Raw genomic sequence first — 21,258 nt, forward strand, 5'->3', positions numbered from 1 at the left:
ATCTGCCATGAGAAAACAATCTACTTACTACCAATGGAAATTACAACGACTCCAAATCAAGTTGCTTCAACACACAAGAGTCTTTTAGACCTGATGACGAGGATTTAGCCCATTGGCCTAGGTGGATATTTTCACGTGGCAAATAACACTCAGTAAACATTTCTAGAGTAAAAATAAACCTAATCTAATTGAATTTCCTTTTTTTCTCTCTCCAAAAGCCTTAGAATTTAAAGTTGTGACAAACAGGGTATTTTGTCAACTCTCCATATTATACATGAGAAAATCTTTCTATTTCCTATGGTCAGACCTGAGGTTCTTTTCATATGCTTTCCTGTCTTACAGGCAAGCATTCAAGCCCCAACATTGCACTTCCTAGTCTATCTGTAGGCATTTTACAATTCACAGAAGTTTGGTCTTGATGTGGACATGAACTATACTTTGCCAGAAATCCATACTACTAAATTCTTTTAAGTCCTTTCTACAATGCCTCTGAAAACTAAAATTTACCAAAAGAGCCCCAAAATCTGCAAAAGAATGCAGTATCATTCTAATATCCAAAATTAGACTATATTCACCTACAATCAGGCCTTGATGAACAGCTCTTACTGCCAGTCGTCCCAGAGGTGAATTTAGTAGTTTCTGGGAGAATGGGACTATTCCATTGGGTTCCAGATAAAAGAACATACATATATAGTATAGAAAAACAATCCTAATGCCACATCCATCTGAAACTTTCTAAATAGAACATGACAGAAAAATAGAAAAACAAATATAAACCTCAGAAACATAGATATGTTTTGCTTTTCCTTCCTATTGTTAACAAACAGCACTAAGGCAAATAACACAACATTTGTAAAGCAAAGAATATGAATTTAATTTGCAGGACCCTAACTAGACTCTGTACCCCTCCTCATCTGGCAAGAAATTCTAAGAGGCAAAGGAATGTGTTCCCCTGAAATTGGCCTGAGCACCAAGGTAACAGTCTGTATTTCATGCAAGCTAAGGGACGGTATTGCTAAGAAACATGGCTCTAGAACACAGACCTATTGGTAAGATAGCCATACATGCATATGTTTGAGCCTTGTTAGATGTAAGGAACCAAGAGAAGATAAGAATCAAGCTTGAGAAAGAAAGGGGGTAGAAGGCAGGTTAACCTAAATTTCCATGGAATATGAATTCTACATGTAAACAAACATGGGTACAAAGAGGTATATTTGTCATAAAATTTATTTTAATACTATTTTTATTTATGTATAAGGGAACATGCACACACATGCATGTAGGTATCCACCAGAGCAGAAGAGGGAACCAGATTCCATGGAGCTAAGTTACAGTGCTGTGAGGGCCTGGTGTGGTGCTGGGATCCACACGGTAATCCTCTGCAATGGCAGCCCAAGCTCCTGACCCCTGAGCCACCTCTCCAGCCCCTGATTTATAAGCTTCTATATATTTGAAACTGTCCCTTGGTTCTAGGCTTCACATTTGTTAAGTGCTAACCTAACATGGATTTACCTTCAGGGAACTCAAGACTGAACACTTAGGAAAAATAAAAGCTATAGTAAACTTTTCAAACTGCTCCAGTCCCCTTATCCTTCCAGCCAGCGAGGCAAACATCCACATACAGAGGAGATGAGAGGTCTGAATGCTGGTCAGTTCATAGATACTTCATGGAATGAATTCCTTACTCCATCAAGTGAGATTTTCATGCTTAAAAATCACTGTTTTTCACACATGAGGACTCTTGACTTAATTAAACTCTTCCAACTAGAATGCTACAAAAAAAAAAAAAAGCCAACCTTTGTAATATGAGAAACGGTTAGACAGAGCCTACTGAGACAGCTAATCTTGACTCTAAGATGACACATGGCACCTTTCTTGCATTTGACAATCGTATGAGCAAACTCTAGAATCTAACATGCATGTAAACAAACTCTACACACTCCTCTACATAACAGGATGGTTCCCGAGGTAAAATATCACCTCAAAGTTGATACTTTACAAGTCATAATACAGATATGTTTTGTCCGAGGAAAAGACTATGATTTAGAGAAAACAGTGTGAAAAACGTCAAAAATGCCTTTTCACTAATGGAACAGCAAGTCTTGAACTTGGAAATAAATATGAACCTTTGATATCTGATGGGAAAGAGAAAAAGAAACTGAGCAAAGCTTGAAAAAAGATAAGGCTCCCGTAGTAGTGGTAATAACAATAACAGTAATAAGAATTATCTATGAACAACACGGCAATGTTATTAAACTTGCCATGTAGCTAATAAAATATGTTAACTGAAATATCTATGTCATATTTCTCTAAGCAGAAGTTCATCCCTACGGTCTCTTCCACTTTAAAAAAAAAAAAAAAAAAAAAGTAGCTATCCATTACAACATCCTGGAAAAGTTAGGCCGGGAAGTCAAGAATATGGCTCTCCCAGTTTCAGGTACAACCTTCTACACAGGCCTGTTGCTAACTACTTATCAATGCAAGACTACTTTAACCAGAGAGAAGCTCTTCTTAAGACAAGCCATGAATACAAGAAGCAGCCTAAAAACAACACCTAAAGTGCCTTGACCAAAGGCCGATCACCTGCACAAAAGTGAAGGGAGAAACAGACAGAAAAGCATTACACATTATTTTTGGACAAATGTTCAGATTAGCTCATGCAGTAGAATGAAAGTAGATAGCATATTTGTTTAGGAAAGATTAACCTAAATCAGTGGGAAAACCTATGAATCCTTTTCAGCTATAAACCGAGAGCGTCCGGTTACACGGGCTGGCGGGTAGTCTCCAAGGCCAGCTGCTTTCTGCAGCCTCAGAACAAATGTCATCCCTCTCACTTGGCATTTGACTTTAAGACTGGCAGAAGGGGTAGTGAACAAATTTTATTTATTTAAATTTGAAACAAATCTTTGCCTATTCTCAATTTTGTTTTACTATTCTACTTTTTAGTCAAGGTATATGATTTCAAGTTCAGAGCACATCTAAAATATTCAATATGACATTAAGTTTATTATAAAGTTAATAAACTTACCGGAGAAGGAATGAAGGCTTCATGAAACTTCTTTGGATTGATTCTCAATACACCCTTTAAAACAAAACAAAACAAAATCTATGAAAAAACTATTAGCTGGATATTTATGATTTTTTCTATGTATGTTATTCTGATGAAAAGTTCTTAATTTGATTCAGAAAACAAATGAGAGGTATGAGAATTAATTAAGGCTGGTGCAGGAAACACCAGGTTCCCACACTGACAGCTGCCCTGCTCGGATGAGCACAGGCAGGAAATGCCGGCACTCAGAGTAGAGCAGGACATGACAACTCGTCAGCTTCACGTTTAAGCCTTGACTCCAAGCAGGCTGTCTGTGTGGAGAGTATGCCTAGCTGGCTCTCTCAGTTCCATGGCCTTGGCACAATGTTATGTTTCTGGGACCATTTTTCAAGCTGGTTTCTAACTGGATTCTTAGCCTCAAGGAACTGGATGTACATGTTTCACTCTGGCTCCTCTGCAGAGCCGAATGAGTTAATAATTCAAGATGGTTCCTAACAGTTCTTAATGCAAATGTCAATGCTGGCCCCCACAGCTAGGCCACCCAGTCTGCCTTCAACTTCATGTGACTCCAGCACCAAGGCAGGTCTATTTCTATTTATGCACAGGGTCCAGGTGGGGGCTGTGGGTCTTTCTCAAGCAGCTGTAACCGCCCCCGGAGTCCAGCTGCACTCATGGCCACTGGAACACGTGCAGGCAAGAAGCTGTTTTCCTACCAACACAACTCAAAGGATAACTTGAGAAAGTGTTTAAAGAACATTTCCCACTAAAAGGAATGACTCAAAAGCACAGAATTCACAAGATAGGTGAAGGCATAAGATTAAATGGAAAATAATTTCTTTCTTTCACAGGTGTTTAAATTACAAATTTCTGTGCCATGGTACACATCTTAACATACCATTATATTATCACAAATAATCACTCAGTCCTTAGTCATTTGTATTGATATTTGATACTGATTATGGTCAAACCCCCAAACAGACCACATAGGGCACTGAACAATAACTAAGCTTAGTCCTAGAGAAAGAAAACGTGTGGAATGCTGTGTGGTTACAGCTACAGCACACTTTGGGCTAGCACAGTCCTAAGGGAAGAGCAAAGGTGAAGGAAACGGGCGGGGCGGTAGAGGTGCAGCAGGAGAGGCGCTCAGCACTCCTGCATCACTCTTTCTAACTGGAGTTTGCTGTACTTCCTTCCATCCCATATACCATGGGAATTCCAGGAATACTTTGGTTTCACTAAGACCTCCATGTCACAGCCCAGAAATTTACCAATCACTGTCCTTCAACTATGGCTATTAACTTCCTTGCCCAACTAGTAGTTTTTGCCTGTCATTATCTCTTAGCCTCAGAAACTTTGAGCCCTGGGTCCCCAATTCCTCCTACACACAATCAATAAGGCCTACCTCTCAACTGACACGCCCCCCCCCCCCCCAACTATCTGTCTTCTCTTTGCTGTACCGAAGGACCAGAATGGCACTGCAGAAAAATGACACACAAATGGTCTACTTAGTCTAACTTGGCAATCACAAATACATTTTAGCTGGCTTACACTATGTTTGAAAAGACTTAAAATGAAGGAATTTTACACATAAAAATATTTTTCCAGATTTTCTTGAAAAATAATCTTAAAATATACAACCACAGAGAGCTATCTTCACAGGGCAGGAACCAACTCAGCTGAATTACAGATGTGCCAGACAGTAATTAAAAACAATCTCAAGCACCGTTCATATGCGTAGAATATGGACCATGCACTTTTAAGAGCATGCACTTTTAAGAACTAATTGAAATTAAATTAGCTAATTTGACTTAGCTACTACTGTTTTCTTCTTTTGATATAGACAAGGTGACTAAGGCACTGAGAAGATAAGTCTAGGAAATCTGGTTCCAGAATCCAGGCTCTAATGCTTCTGTGTTATAGCCAGGACCCTTCACACATTTATACACCCTCCCAAATCCACACATCTTCAATTCTGTCTTCCTTACCTTAACTAACAGCAAGATCAGGTCTTCACCTGATCTACTCAGATACAAAGGGATAGCCCTGATTCCTCCCTTTGCCTCCTTGTACTGCACACACTACTAGCATGGTGTCTGCTTGAGCTGCACATGAACACACTAGCATGGTGCCCGCTCAGGCTCCACATGAACGCACTTCCTTCCTCACTTGCCCTCTTTTCATGTCTGCAGTATTTTCTTATCTAGTGGATTTTAGTGACTTTCTAAGTGGACTTCCAGGATCCATTCAAGTCTACTCATTTCCCCACAGCCAAAGAAACATTTTTAAATTGTGAACTGGACTGTGTGTTGCCCACTTAACACCTTTGATGACTTGCCACTGTTCTGAGCATGAGGCCTGCCAAGGCCTGCATAGCCATGTGAAAGGGACAGTGTGACATGGCTTCCCATCCCTGGAACAGAGGCAGCAGGGCCTAGGCCTCTGCAAGTGTTGACAGTTGCTAGATGTAAGGCTTATTTGTATATTTTACTTTAGGTTCCTCCTTCCAGGGAATGTCCTCTCTGCCAAGGTTAATGACTCCATGATAATCAGAGACAGTCCAGGAAGCAAGGGTGTGTCTATATCCTTAACAAAAATATAAAAGTTGTGACCTTCAAGACAGTCCTTAAGGTTATGGGAAAGAACTCTGAAAACATGAGTTCAAAAATACAATTTTTCAATTATGCAAAATATAAGGACACACTATGAATAATATAAGGGGCTTCACAGAACTAAACAAAAACAAAAACAAAAAACAAAAAAACCAGAGGCAGTCCTGCTATAACTGCTATAACCCAGCTTGTCAGAAAGATACAAAGGCAAACAGATACAAAGGCAGGCAAATTCCAGATTTCAAGGTCAGCCTGGAACAGAGCAAATTTAGGCGCAGGCAGATCCCACCCAGCTAAATTTATTGTTTGTGCTTACAAAGACAGGCAGATTTCTGGATTCCTCTACAATGTTGAAAGAAAAGAAAAGAAAAGAAAAGAAAAGAAAAGAAAAGAAAAGAAAAGAAAAGAAAAGAAAGAAAGAAAAAAAGAAAGAAAGAGAGAGAGAGAGAGAAAGAGAGAAAGAGAGAGAAAGAGAGAAAGAGAGAGAGAAAGAGAGAAAGAGAGAAAGAGAAAAAGAGAGAAAGAGAGAAAGAGAGAAAGAGAGGAAGAGAGAAAGAAAGAAAGGTGTACTTGCTGTCTTCTAAGAATCTAGGGTGGTCACAGAATGCTGATTCCTGGGATAATCAAAAGGAACCTGGAGTTCCGTTTTTTATTTATAAATAACACAGGTTGCCAGCCTGTACCCCAAGATTGACTTTAAGTCATTTTTTTCCTGCCACTTTCAAACACCCTTTATCTCAGGAACCCCTTTCTAAGCCAAGGCTGGTTCTTGGCAAAATCCAAGTTTCTAATATCATCTAAGTCCCTAAAGGACTTGGCTACTGCCTAACTCCACCTTTACTCCATTATGTCTCAAAACCATCAAGTCTTCTTGTTTTCTACTTGCTGGTCTCTTTACCTATAATCCTTCCCAAAGCTGCTCACTCTTGCCCTTTAGGTCTCCCCCACAGGATGATCTCCCAGAGACTTCCCTAACCACAGGATGTGCAGTGGTTCCTTCTATCCATTCTCTCTCCTCTTTCTCTCGGAACAATGATCCAGCCTATAATTTCTTTCATTATAACAATTATTTTTGCCTATCACCCCAGTGACTTTTCTTGTTTTGTTTTTTTTTAAGATTTATTTATGTATTTATTTATATGAATATACTGCTGCTATCGTCAGACACATCAGAAGAAGACATCTATTACAGATGGTTGTGAGCCACCATGTGATTGCTGGGGCTTGAACTCAGGACCTCTGGAAGAGCAGTCAGTGCTCTTAACATCTGAGCCAGCTCTCCAGCCCCTATTTTTCATTTTTATACACTACAGATTTTACACACACACACACACACACACATACACACACACACACACGTCCACCCCCACCCCAACTGTTCCACATCCTATACCTCCTCCCCAACCCCGTCTCCACGAGGATATCCCTGCCCCCCATCCCTCACCCATCTTGCCCTCTAAATTCCCTGGGGCCTCCAGTTTCTTGAGGGTTAGGTACATCCTCTCTGAATGAATACAAATCCAGAAGTCCTCTGCTGTATATGTGTTAGGGGCCTCATATCAGCTGGTGTATGCTGCCTGTTTGGTGGTCTAGTGTTTGATCTCAGGGGTCCAGATTGAGACTGCTGGTCCTCCTACAGGGTTGACCTCTTCCTCAGCTTCTTTCCACCTTTCCGTAATTCAACCACAAGGGTCAGCAGCTTCTGTTCATTGGTTGGGTGCAAATATCTGCATCTACCCCAGTGACTTTTCTAGTGCTCATTCCCAAATGCTTGAGGCTGTCAAAAATGTTTCTTCAGTTCATTAGGTACCTAATATCTGCAGAGTTGACATTATCCCTTTGTCCCTGGTATCATAACTCTGAATGTTACCTCTCTTCTTAGACATTCCATCATAATGTCACCTCTACTGCTCTGTTCTTTAATACTCACCCAAGCTGACCTCAATTATTGTTTCCTTTATGTGTGTGGGTGTTCTGCCCATATTTCTGTACATCATGTGCATAAAGTGCTTTCAGAAGCCAAAGAGAGCAGATACTCTGGGACTGGAGTTACAGACTGTTGTGAGCTGCTATATGTGTGCTAGGAATTGAACCTGGGTCCTCTGGAAGGGCAGCCAATGCTCCTAACCACTGAGCCAAATCTAATTTTAGCAAAGAATAAAATTCCTGGAAATTATGAGACTATCATGCCCTTTGTCCTAGAATAGGCCCTTTCAGAAGTCAAAAAACAACATCTCACCAATATTCTATCCCAACAGGAATCTGACATCACGCCTCCAGCAGCTCTGAGGCTCATTTTGGACTTCTATTAGTCAGTGCCTAATCTGGATTCTGAAGAGCCGATTCTAGCTTCTCTTTGTCACTCAGTATTCCTTACACTGGACCTCCCTCCAGGCTCTCGTCTCTCACAGCACTTCCCATAACAACGAAGCAATACTGCTCCTATGCAGAGTAACGTCACACTGATGTGAGCTTGGTTATAAAGAAAACTACATGTACTGAAGTATATTTATTGCTATCCACTTACAAATACAGAAAAGAGGTTTCTTTAGTCACTGTGCTCTCCTCTTTCCTTCAAAACAATGAAATCTCAAACTTTTGTCAAGACATTGACTAATACTGTATTATTCCACTAATATTTAAGATCCCTAATATTTTTCAGTACAAGACTTTTCTCATGGTGAGGAAGAGGGTGGTTATGACATACTTATATCTGAGCACAAAAGTTGATAGACATTTCTAAGTATATTTGATATGTTTAATTTTCTTCAATGGCATTAAAAATATCACTTTTTGTCTACATTTTTACCTTACCCAGACAGCTACACACGGAAAGTTTTTATCCAAAAGCAGATGTACTCTGTTTCTCTCCCTATGAAAATCTTATTTACAATGTTGTATATTCTCATGGTGACCTCATATCTGGAACCCATTCCTCACCCCATCTGCAGAGAACAACTGTTCTCACATGTGGGGGGTAGAGGGGGATAGAGCCTCTGGCTGTAGAGGCTTATGATGTCATAGGCCAGGAGGAATCACTTATAAACTTCTGGGAATGTGAACTGTTATATTGATCAGATCTTTTGTTTTGTGTTAAATTCCAGCAAAAAGTCACTTCAAATGCAAAAATTAAAAGGAAGCAAAAACTAATACTATTGCAGGACACTGCTCCAACCCTATCTCATAAAGGTGTGCTTCTATAACAAAGCTGGTTTTCTCTCAAGTTCTAACAACTGCAGTTCCCCTCACTCTTCTTCAAAAAGCAGTATCTAGATCTTTATTCAGTCAGCAAAAGAAATACTTATTCAGCATAAGCTTAGTAAGTACTGGCCAAGCCCCAGAGCTGGACTACCACAAACAATATGCATGGCCGTGCAGAAAGGAAATGAAAAATCAATTTGGGGACACAAAAGCCAAACAAAGGTAAGAGTTTAACATGTAGACAACAAAGCTGACTTCATGAAGGTAGTAACACCCAACTGAGCTCAGAAAATGTGAGGATGACATCCAAGCACAGACTGCTCAGGGACTGACAGGGCAAGCATGATTGCTGCACTATGATGGGAGGAAACAACTCAAGCTCCAAGACAGCAAGAGCAAAGGCTAGCCAAGTCCTACACTTAGCTTCATGTTGGTTTGTTGATGTCGCAGCTGCAGCTGCTGCTACTGCTGACAACGATGACGGCGAAGACGACAAAGACGACGATGAAAAAGACAAACAGGGAAGTGGGAAGGGATGGGTGGGAGAACAGAGGGAGGGAAGGGGACTTATGTGACTTTCGGGGAGTGGGGAACCAGAAAAGGGGAAATCATTTGAAATGTAAATAAAAAATATATCGAATAAAATTAAAAAAAAAAAGAAGATGGTGGTGGTGATTTTGATTTTGGTCTTGTGAGAAAAGGTCTTACTATATAGATCAGGCTAGTCTCAAAAATCACCAAAATCTAACTGTTTCTGCCTCCTAGTACTGGGACTATCAGCACAAGTTACCACACCAAGGAAGCACAGGCTTTAGAGGAAAAATCTGGAAGTCCAAGATAATCAGAACAAAGGACATTCTGGAAAGGGATAGCAGGAAGCAACAATGAGAAAGGCACATCAAGACCTCCGACAGGAACAAGGAGGGTGAAGTGAAGTATACGGACGCACTGAGAAGCAAGCAAATAACGGTTTCTATTCTCTTAAGAGAGCCTTGTCGAGCCATCCAGGAGAAATAAAAACAAGGGTATACCTAAATCAAAAGGACCACCTGATTTGTGAAAAATTAGTGATGTGCTCCAGAGTCACCTCAATTACATGGCATATGGACACAGGAACTATAGAAAGATGATAAAACCAGAGAAGCTGATATCTGCTATTTGGATGACTCTTCCACCCCAAACACAACTAAGTCTAAGTTTTCAGAATGAGAGAAGATGGGACTCAGACAGCATTGTACTATTCATAGACTTGTGTTTATACATGCGTGTAGATGTGTAGACACAGGTGTAAAGAGGCCAGCAGTCCACACAGTGTTTTCCTCAATAACTCTTCACCTGGCTTTTCAGTAAACCTGGAGCTAAGCAGGTAGCTAGCAAGCCCCAGGACACCTGCCCTCTTGTTTCTCACTCCAGTCCTCCCAGCCTCTGTGTGAGCACTGGGGACCCAGTTTAGTTCTTATGCTTGTGTGTTGAGCACTTCACTGAGAGCCCCACCCCTCACACAATAATTTTAATTGAGTCAGGTACAACATGGTAGCATTTCTACCCAAGAATTATGAAACATTCTTAATTCAAAGAAGGCACGCTCCTGCTCCCTTCTCGCCTTGTTACCTATTAGCTGCCTTGGATGTCAGGAGCACATCGAAGCTGCCTTAGCCCATCCGGTTTCACAAGCTCACCCTGCAGCACTCTCCTAACAGGAAGTATTCCTGGCTCAAAGAGAGATGCTCAAAGAACATCTGTTCAGCCACAGCAATGAATAGCCTGGGAACAGATTATGCAAATTGCAAAGCATTCAATAAATACTGTTTACTGTTTCCTCTACAACTTTACCCATCCCCCCACCATGTGCTTCAGGCACACTGAACAATTCAATGACTGGCATATCAAACCCCACTACCTACTCTGTCTTAACAGCTCATACTGGCTGCTTCACTTGGAAAGCTCATTTCCTTATACTTATTTGGTCAACTGAACCAATCCCCAGCCTGGCTCATATAGATCTCTCCCAATACAACATCCCTAGGCAACCCTGACATGAGCTCTCAAAGGTTTGCCTGAGAGAGTCTAGTGGTACTTACCGCCTACACATGCTATAGATCTAAGAAGCACAAACTCAGCGCCATGTCAGAGCACACAGCACAGAACAGGGAAAAGTTGAATAAACAAGACTGCTGACCTTCCATATATTCAGGGGTTAAATAGCCTGTAAGCTTTAAGCACCTGGATAAGCGTTCCTCTCTTCAAGCCTTCTGAAACATCCTCCTTGGACATGTAGGTTTCAAATATGCTCTTTTTCTTCCCTCGAGTGGACTTGTTCTTTGACTTTTTGTCACCTGGCGAAGCACCAACAGCATTCGGGCCAACCACAGAGGACACACCTAGAAACATGAGGCAGCAATCAACCCTCCCTTGGTTACACACGTCTCTATTTTTTTAACTGGAGGTGTTATGATGTCACTGTCTTTTGTTGTTGCTCTTGTTACCTCCAAAGGCCATCAAGAGAATGAATGAACCTTTCCAGTGATGATTTCAAACGGCCACAAAAAGGAAAGAACATGTAAGACCGCATAAATGAAGTGGGTGAGCCCTAAGTGACCGCTGCAGTATGCATGGAGCAAAATCTGAATAATGGGTGTGGTATACTTTGCTATTTGCAGATACAAACCTTTAAAAATAGGAATTATTAAAAGACTGTCACATTTCTGGAAGAAATAAAATGGCTGTACAACAATCAACTAAAACCATAAGAGCATGTCTAATTCTAGAATAAACAACATGGGAGAATATTTAACAGTTCATTAAAATAATTAGTCTCCCACAGTCCAAAGAACTCCCTCCACCTCCACACCCAGTCCATTTGTATTTCAAGTCTCCAGTTGCCAAGGCAAGCTCCATTTTCTTTTCTATACCTCTGGGGATCCCCGGAGACCGAAGGTTCTGCTTGTAGTCAGGATGGTTCATTATTGGTTCCAAGGCGGCCTCTTCTCTCCAGATTCAGGGACCCACTTCTATTCAGCTCAGAGTTCTTCCTGCCTTGAGCAGCTCAGTTGTCACGAGCTAAAGTCGAAAAGAAACTGGTGACTAGAGAGCAGTTACCTGTGGTTTCCTTTGTCCCCTTAGAAATTTAGTACTGAGTCATGGCAAAAGCAATGTGGAAAATTATACAATCTGTGCTGCATTTCTATCCAAGGTCTACACACTCACAGATACACTACAGAGTTCCTTTGGAGCACTTCAAATAAAAATTTCCATTAATAGAGCAATGAGGTAGAAAATAAGAAAGTAGGCAATTCTGTATAGTGTGGGAAACTCTAAAAGCTGTAATGAAGTAGGCTTGAAAGTCTAACAATATGTGACCCTACTGCTGGGCCTGGCCACCACCTGGACAGTAAACACACCACCACAACTTGTACTTCTCATTCTAATGGCCACCAACCTAGAGTTAAATCTATACTTACAAACTATCAAATCCTACTAGACAATCATTTCTCAACAAAATAGACCAACATGTCATTTTGAACCGTATCTTCTATTCCTCAAATTTCCCTCATACAAGCCTTACCAAATGGTCAAAGTTTTCTTTAAACTGAAACTGTTATTAACTCAAAGAAGAGAAAGACAACGATAAAGGTTAACAGGCCACTTGGTGATACAACAAAGTGATTGTAAGATAAAGTTAATCCAAATGCAAAGATATCCTCACAGAAACAGAATATGGATAGGAAAAGGAAGAGAGGAATCTGGGCTGCCTGAGGGTTAATACAGACATGTATTCATTCTCTCATTATTTTAACAAATATGTACATAGCACAATGAAAGAGAAAGGGGCAGTAGATTTAAAAAGTCATACAGTCATAGTAATATACATCAGGAAGTGATACAATCATGGTTTTCAAAGTGTAACTATATATAGGAAAGAAAGAGTGTGTCCTGGTCAGGAAATCTAAGAGAATCTTGGGAAAGTTTTTAAGAAAGAACTAAGACATTAAGAAGTGGGGAAAGCATACTTCTGGCAAAAGGAAACAAAAATCAGGATGCAAACAGAAAAACACAGGCATATTCTTGCAACATTAATTCCATTTGGCTAGAGTCCCGCCTATATGGAAGAAGGCAGTGGCAAGGAAATTAAAACAAGTTGGATGTCTAGAAAACAAGCCGGGGTTTCAAAGGCACTAGGGAGTTTCTGAAACATGAATGAGCAGAGAGAACAATAGAGCAAAGTTGTTTTAAGAAGAATCTTCTTGGCACAGAAGTCAGAACTGGATGGAATGAAGACCAGCACCTGCACCTTGTGGAGAAACAGATGAGTCAGGACAACAGGAAGGGCCAGGACTGGAGCGATACAGGTGGACACTGACAACAGAGGCCTCTGACAAGGTCCCCTGCAGCTTGAGTGACTCCCCTGGCAACCAGGAGGTCCTAAAACATGGAAACTGGATAGATTCCTAGTGATGGGACTAGGAGTTATGACTGGCCTAATGCTAGAAAAAAATGATGGCTTCTATTTGAGGTACTACAGGTCCGTGTGGAATAATCGAACAAACACTAGAAAAAGTGAAACATAATCTATAATGAGACATCACCTAGCTATTAGATGAAGAAGCAAGCCAACAAGGTCAAGAATGGATAGCCAGGGTCCATCCACTATAGCAGAGAAGGCAGTAAAATAAGGAATAATCAAGCAACCTTTGCATTCCCATGAAGCATCAAGATAGGCCACGTGGCCCTGGGCAATGTCTGAGCAAGTACTCCAGATAAATCAGTTCAGTTAGGGCAGCATTACAAATGCAAAAGGAAGAAGTAGGAAATATAAAAATAACAACAAAACAAACAACAACAAAAGAAGCATAAAAATAAGACATAGGAAAAGAGCTAACAGAGTCAAGTAATAAGAAAACAAGGAAAGTTTTCAAAGAAAAATTCATGATCAGAGCTGGTTCCCAATAGTGAGTCTGTGCACAATAGTAGCCCCAGTAGAGTGAGAGGCTGATGCAAACTAGTAATAGAAAACAAGAGCCAAAGGTGAGGATGGGCTCCACTGTGGTTTGAATGAGAATGGCCCCCACAGGCTCACATATTTGAATGCAGGAAGTGGAATTCTTTGATAGGATTAGAAGGATGAAGAGGTGTGGGCTTACTGGAGAAAGTATGAAAGTGTGACTGGAGGTGGACTTTGAGATTTCAAAAGCCCATCCCAGGCCTAGTCTCTTTCTTTCTCTGCCTACTGATCAAGATGTAGCTCCAGCTCCTGTCTGTAGGCTACCATGCTGCCAGACATGCTTTTACCAACTCAAGCCTCTGAAGTTATAAGCAAGCCCCCATTTAAATGTTTCCTATTATATAAGTTGCCATGGTCATGGTGTCTCCATACAGCAAGAGAACACTAAGACAGGTTCCTGAATACTAATCATGATGCAGTAAGAAATTCAAAATTAAATGAAGGTACTACCAGTTAAAGCACGTGAAATACAAAAGACCCAATTCAAGTATCAACAGCATCTGTACTTTCCCTTGCTGCAGAAACTGGATTCCTGTCACTTCTACCTCAGAAAAACAAAGACATTTTGTTAGGTTCATCATTGCGCCCCAGTGACTCCCCACAGTGCCTAGAGTGTAGGCCCGAGAAGCCCCATTTCTTACATAACCACATAAGTGAATCTCAGCAAGACACAAGTGGAGCAGGGTCAGCCAGGAAAGCCTCATTTGTTAAAAGTCAGCACACGCCTGTAATCCCAGCACTTGGGAGGCAGAGGCAGGTGGATTTCTGAGTTCGAGGCCAGCCTGGTCTACAGAGTGAGTTCCAGGACAGCCAGGGCTACACAGAGAAATTGTCTCGAAAAAACCAAAAAAAAAAAAAAAAAAAAAAAAAAAAAAAAAAAAGCCAGCAAAGAGCAGGAAGAGAACACAGAATTTAGGTAACAAAATTGGCAAGAATAAGCCAGACACTAGAGTCAAAAACTCAACTATGAGTACCAAAGTACTAGAAAGCAGCAAGGAAAAACTGACTATACATGTTGCTAAGGAAAAGATGACTAAACAGATGGGTTTACCTTCCTCATCACATTGTTGTGACAGCTCACGAACTCTGGAGAAACCCTAGATACTGCCCTGACAAACTAAAGGAACAGGACAATTTCCAGATGAGAAACAGTGACTCACTGCCCAATGCCTAGAAGGGCACTCACCCTGGGCACAGCAGTCTAAGAGCTGGCCGAGGGCTAGGAAGGAACAGGCAGTAGCAGCCAACACGGCACATGGTATCAAAGGCAGGCATGGCAAGGAATGGGGGGAAAGGCACTACACTTGAGAAAGTAAATCTGAAGACAGCTCATGAGCACATCTTGAGACCCTCCAGGCGCTAAACCTAGCACAATGCACAAAGTACAACAGAGGCTCAAAACCCTGAATTATTAATTCAGCCTATTGGAACAGTAGGCAAGTTACAACAAACACACACTGGTATGAAATACAAGAGGTGAAAGGGAGCCAAGGACAAACCAGGTTACCTAGGGCCAACACCTGAAAGTGGGAGACCCTACAGGGTACCAACGACACACCTGAGGGCCTGAAAAGGCCTGAATTTTTGTGCCTTCTCACTCACTTTGGCCTAATCTCAGCTTCAGGAGCAGCAAAGACAGACGGACTCATGAAGCTGTGCAATGAAGGGAAGAAAGGCACAAGAAGTTTAATGACAAGCTGAACTCTGTGGAGCTGAAGCGCTGACAAGAACCTAAAAGTAAAGGAGGGCAAAATGGACTCGGTAATAAAGGTGGGGAGGGGGAGGACAACAGAGCTCACTGGACGCAAGGCAATGCCAACTCTCACTCTCTTACTCATCAGTGGCAAGCACACAGGTTAATCAACATGCATCACTAAGCTATTTACAAAGAAATCCAGTGGCTTCCTACTTCATAGCATATACAGAGAAGTACAGTTTTAATCAGGTATGCTTAAAATGAAAGAAGACGAGATTGGGGCTGGAGGCACAGAAGGGAGGTATGGAAAGAGAATAAATCAAAGTGATCAAAGAAGGAATTTGGCAAATACTCCCCCAGAATAAAAACAATAAAATCATACAAAACTACTGAAATAATGTAAAGATCTAAATATTGACTAAAAACACACATCAGGAAGAAGAGGCAGAGGTATCAGTTTAAGGTAGGTCCTCCTCAGCCACACAACAAATTCAAGCCAAACCTGACCCACATGAAACCAGGTCTAAAAAAACTAAAAAAAAAAAAAAAAAAAAAAAAAAAAAAAAGGTGTGATGGTAGACCCTGACCTCCAAGGACCCCAGGCTATCCTAACCGCTGCTGTGGCGTGGTGGTACGGTGGTGCATGCCTGCAGTCAATAGCAATGCTGGGCAGGCTGAGGCACAGAAGGTTGGCTCAGCTAAGCCAACACAGGGAGACCCTCTTTTAGAAAAGCAAAAAGAAAGGAGAGTAGGAGGAAGGGAAGGTACAGAGCAGGAGAGCAGGAAGAGAAAAAACATAAAAAGAGACAAGGAAAAGGAGGGAGGGACAGCTTTCTCCCGGAATCTAGAGTCTGTGCATACACAAAACTAGAAAAATGAGCACGACCATGAACAACAGAAGGAAAAGGCCGCAGGTGCTGCCCATCACTGCAGGAGCAGGAAGCCTTACAAACGCAGAAGGAACACACAGTGCTGACCAGCAAACAAGAACTTGGAAATGTACTCCAGAGCCTCAGAGGAACCACCTACAAAAGGGCAGCAGCCATTAATACATGCTCACCAAGGTAATTACTACAAAATCAGGCTGGGGTGGGGGAGGGGGGAGGGATGGGCAGGGTAGAAGAGCAAACATCTGCATACTCACACTTCAGGAGAAAAAGACTGAAATTAACTCAGCCAAGTTGCAGTAGAGGAGAGGAGAGGAGGGGAGGGAAGGGGAGGGGAGGGGAGGAGAGAAGAGGAGAGGGGAGGGGAGGGGAGGGGAGGGGAGGGAAGAAGAGAAGAGAAGAGAAGAGAAGAGAAGAGAAGAGAAGAGAAGAGAAGAGAAGGAAAAGGAAAAGGAAAAGGAAAAGGAAAAGGAAAAGGAAAAGGAAAAGAGCCACTTCCAACTTCTGAAAGGATAGAAAATACAGTCTAACTCTCCAATGACCCCAAGAAGTCAGAAGTTTAAAATGCTATCTCGCTCCAAAGAAGCTCTAACTCCAGCCTTCTAAGGAGCCCCAAATACTTCATATTCCAGAGCCCGCTCTTTGTGCTCTTTGTTAGAAACTAGGTAAAAGGTCACATTCCAGAGCCTGCCCTTTGTTAAGAGCTAGGCAAAAAGGCCTTGAGTAGGTGATCCTGGCCCTATAGGGTAACTGGAAATGAGCTAATTATCTACTTATCTTGCTTCTGTAAACTGCTTACGCCATTACCCCCACCCAGGAGTTCACACAGCTATAGACCGGGCTCTCAATGCTAAGGAATGATTAGTTTGTGATTCGAGGGCTTTGTTGTAAACTTATAAAAGCTGTCCCAATTCTGCACTCGGGGTCCCACAGTCCTCTACCCCTGCACGGTATATGACTGTGGACCCCAGAGCCTCTGGAATAAAAATCCTCTTGCTTATTGCATCAAGATCGTTTCTTGAAAGTGATACAGGTGTCGCCTTCCAAGGCATGAAGCACTGGGGCGCCCTCGTTTTTCGTGTCTTACACTTCAAGAGGAAAAAGGGAAAGCCGAGAACAGGCTGCTATGAACAAAACTAAAAGGCATGCAAAGAATCAAGAAAGTAAACTAGACAGAGAAGAGTGCAGATTTAACTAATGCCATCTCTGAAGGTTCCTAGGTTTATAATTTACCCAGATAAGGCATCAAAGAAGCTATTAAAAAATCTGCCAAAAGAAACGATAATTTAGGTATAGTGACAAGAGAAAGACAGTTATTTTTGAATGAATGAGATGGAAGTCCCAGGGTAGCAAACAGCAACGGAAATGAAGAGCTCACTAGAGAAGCTCAAGGGCAGACACAGCTTACAGAAGGAATGTAATAGACCTAGACATACACCAGCAAGAGGTCTAACCCGGGAAAGAAAACTGAAGAAAAATTACTTCATTCCAAAACTGAGGCCTGCAAAAGAACTTCATTCCACTTATTTTAAACTTCACCTCCCTTTATCATAACCCTTTGAAACCACAACTGAACAAGTTATAAGAACATCCATGTGTGGCCACAAAGGGTGACCTTCTCAAGTCAGGGAGCACACAGAAACTGTCCCACAGACTCCTGGGGTATTACAAAAGCCAAATCATCCCCCGTTAGCTTAACTCAAGACAGTATAGACCTGCAGGTGCTGATTCTCCAACTCCAGGATCTCCTCTCAAGTCCTCTGGGACTGTGGGGTGTTTTCAGTATAGATACCCCACCTGTTACTTAGGAGAAGGTCCATTCTATTCCCACAGAACAGGAATAAAACAGAGGCACCCCTACAAAACTTGTAGAAATTAAAAGGATTATAAAAAATATAATAAATAACTAGGTGTTATTAGAAAACTTACATGAAGTAGGAAATTACTAGAACGATACATATTACTAAAACTGACTCAAGAAGAAATAGAAAATCTAGGTATATAAAAAGAAACTATGTTGATAATTTAAAATCTTCTACTAAAAATATATAAAAACAAAAGGACAAAATGGCTTTATTGGTAAATTCTATCAAATCTGAAAAGAAAAAAAAATACCTATATTTTAAACATTCAGAAAAAAATTTAAAATATCATTCTATGCAGTTCATATCAAAGCAAAATAAAAATATTTAAAAATCCTTACAACATATAAAATAGTTTGAATTTTAAAACTTTTTTATAATAGAGTATTCTGAATTTATTTTTCTGTAGGAATTTGCCAACTTTATCTAAAGTCAAGATGAGGGCAGAACGTGACCCAGACATCCTCTTCCGTGCCATCTGGTTTCTGCACCATCTGGTTTCCACTACTGAGGACTGAAGCTCAGTGGTACACGTGCCACATAAGTGCCACTGAGCTATATTCCCAGCTGCCTTGTATTTGAAAATCTCTTTAAGAAGACTGGGTTTTCTGCTTGCTTCTCTGTGTTGTCCAGTGTGACAACCACTAGTCACGTCTTTTGAACAAGAGTGAGATATCTGTATGCAGTCTATGCTCTCACAGATTTTTGGCAGCTTTTGGTAGGTTTAGAGTATCAACTAGAGTCAGAGCCTAAGATATCACTGCCTTGTCTTATAAACTCTGTGTCTATCAACGAACAAGTCAGCTGTTTCTCTCTTAATTTTTTGAAAGCACATCGTTCCCATCCCTGGCACCTTGGAAATGTTTTCTCGTTGGTGTCTGCAGACTTACCACCAAATTTCAAGGGATGAGTTTCCTTTCATCCTACTTGGGGGTCAATACAATTTCTTGATTCTGTTTAAAAAAGCCTGATAACTTTCATCAGTTTGAGAGAAGTTTCCATCATTTTTTTTAAAGTATTACTTCTGCCCATTTCAGCTCTATTATAATCTTGATTTCCTCAATGTCTCTCTACCTCTCTCAAGCCCTTCAGAGTTTTCTACCCTCTTTTCTCTGACTTTTACCACTTCAGTAATTCTCCTTTCAGCTCTATCTAATCTTCTAGTAAACCCATTGTTAACATCCTAATTTCAATTACTTTTTTAAGACTAGCATTTTCACTTCACTTTTTAATTTTAATTTTTTTTACATTTATTTGTTTATGTTTTGGAAGGGATGAGAATGTGCCATGCACTGTGTGGATGTCCAAGGACATTCAGAGTCAGTTCTCTCCTTCAATCATGTGGCTTCTGATTATCAGACCCAGGTTATGGTTTTCCAGCAAATATCTTTACCCAGTGAACAATCTCACCTGTCTCACTCTTCAAAATGTTAACTTTTCTGCTAAAAATGTTGAGTTTTGCCTTTTATTTAAACAAAGTAACCACAGATACGCTAAAGTGACTTCCTAAAACCTGCAATCTCGGAGGTCCCTATGGATACGGTAAGCTCTGTTGCTTCTGCTTCATTCTGTTCATGTTATTTGATCTGCTCTAAACTGGACATAGTTTTTATATAAGAACTGGATGCCTATAATAAAGTTGTCATTCATGTTCCAAGTAGGATCTGAATTTGTTTCAACAACCAAGAAGAGTCTATGGTAGGGCACTGTTCATGTACAAATCACCTGCCATGTGTCCCTTCAGGGTCTCCATCTCAGAAAGGAGTGGACCATGTTCCCCTAACTGGGCTGCCTTGTCTGGCCTCAGTAGGAAAAGATGTGCCTAGTCCTGAAATGACTTGAGATGGCAGGGTAGGATGACACAGCAGGGAGCAGAAGGCAAGGTGAGAATAGGAAGGGACTGGGAACAAAGAATCAGCTTTGGAAGAACTAGTAGAATCCAAATGACAGACCTACTACAAAATAGTTGTTAACAAATTTCAAAATTGTTTTAATTCTCAAGAGGCTGAGGCAGGAGAATTGCTTGCTTCAAATTTCAGGCCTCAACTACACAGTAAATTCAATGCTATCATAAACATGAATAGAAGGCTATAAGAATTATACATGGTCAAATATATATGCATATATATATATATACATTTATATGTGTAAATATGTGTCTGATATATATGTATACATACACATGTATATATGTGTATGATATAGATATATAGATATATAGATATATAGATACACACACACATATCAGCCTGATTTCCCGATTTTGGTTAATTATGCAATGATTATTAAAAAAAAAAACAACCCAGTGGCTTGAGTTTCTGTTATTGACTTTCGAGCAGCTAAAATAGGGGAGAGGTGAGACAAGAAGGAATATCAAAGAGAATGTGGGAAAATGTTAGCATTGGGAAATTTGATATTTAAAAAGTCCAGAGTAATTCTTGGTACCATTCTTGAGTGTTCAAACCTGTTTGTGTGTGAATGCACACATGAAATTCAGATGTATATCTCCCTCAGGAGATCTGCTCAACTGTTTTGGAGACAAGGTCTCTCATGGCCTAGAACTTACCAAATTTCTGAAGCTGCCTAGCTAGAGAACCCCTGGGATACACCTCCCCAGCACTGGAATTATAACATACCCCAAAAGCCCACTTTGCTTACATATGCTCTGGGGAATGTAACTCAGGCCCACTGACGATAAGGAAGCACTTTAGTGAATTGTCTTCCTCTATGTACCACTCTCCCCCCAACTTAGTACACACATGCCTCTGTGTGTGTATATGTGTGTGTGTGTCTATGTCTGTGTGTGTCTGTGTGTGTCTGTGTGTTTGTGGGGGGGTGTACAGTGTGTGTGTGTGTGTATACACTTGTATCACAACATCTGTGTGGAAGTCAAAGAGTCAAAGCACAACTTAGAGGAGTCAGTTCTCTCCTTCTACCATATGGGTCCCAGCG

General features: G+C 41.0%; 1 protein-coding gene across 3 annotated transcripts in view; it reads right to left on the bottom strand.

The window, feature by feature from the left end:
- Dis3l2 (DIS3 like 3'-5' exoribonuclease 2) overlaps window positions 1-21,258 on the bottom strand; it is a 345,312-nt gene that overhangs the window by 307,118 nt on the left and 16,936 nt on the right. For all 3 annotated transcript variants that reach the window (XM_052192653.1, XM_052192651.1, XM_052192652.1), the window contains exons 2-4: window positions 11,772-11,919; window positions 11,083-11,240; window positions 3,029-3,082 (exon numbers count right to left, since the gene is read on the bottom strand). In XM_052192653.1, the coding sequence (XP_052048613.1) occupies window positions 3,029-3,082; window positions 11,083-11,240; window positions 11,772-11,823 (264 nt within the window). In that variant the 5' untranslated portion in view covers window positions 11,824-11,919. The remainder of the gene's footprint in view (window positions 1-3,028; window positions 3,083-11,082; window positions 11,241-11,771; window positions 11,920-21,258) is intronic.

The sequence above is a fragment of the Apodemus sylvaticus genome, chromosome 9, assembly GCF_947179515.1.
Source record: "Apodemus sylvaticus chromosome 9, mApoSyl1.1, whole genome shotgun sequence".
Lineage (NCBI taxonomy): Eukaryota > Metazoa > Chordata > Mammalia > Rodentia > Muridae > Apodemus > Apodemus sylvaticus.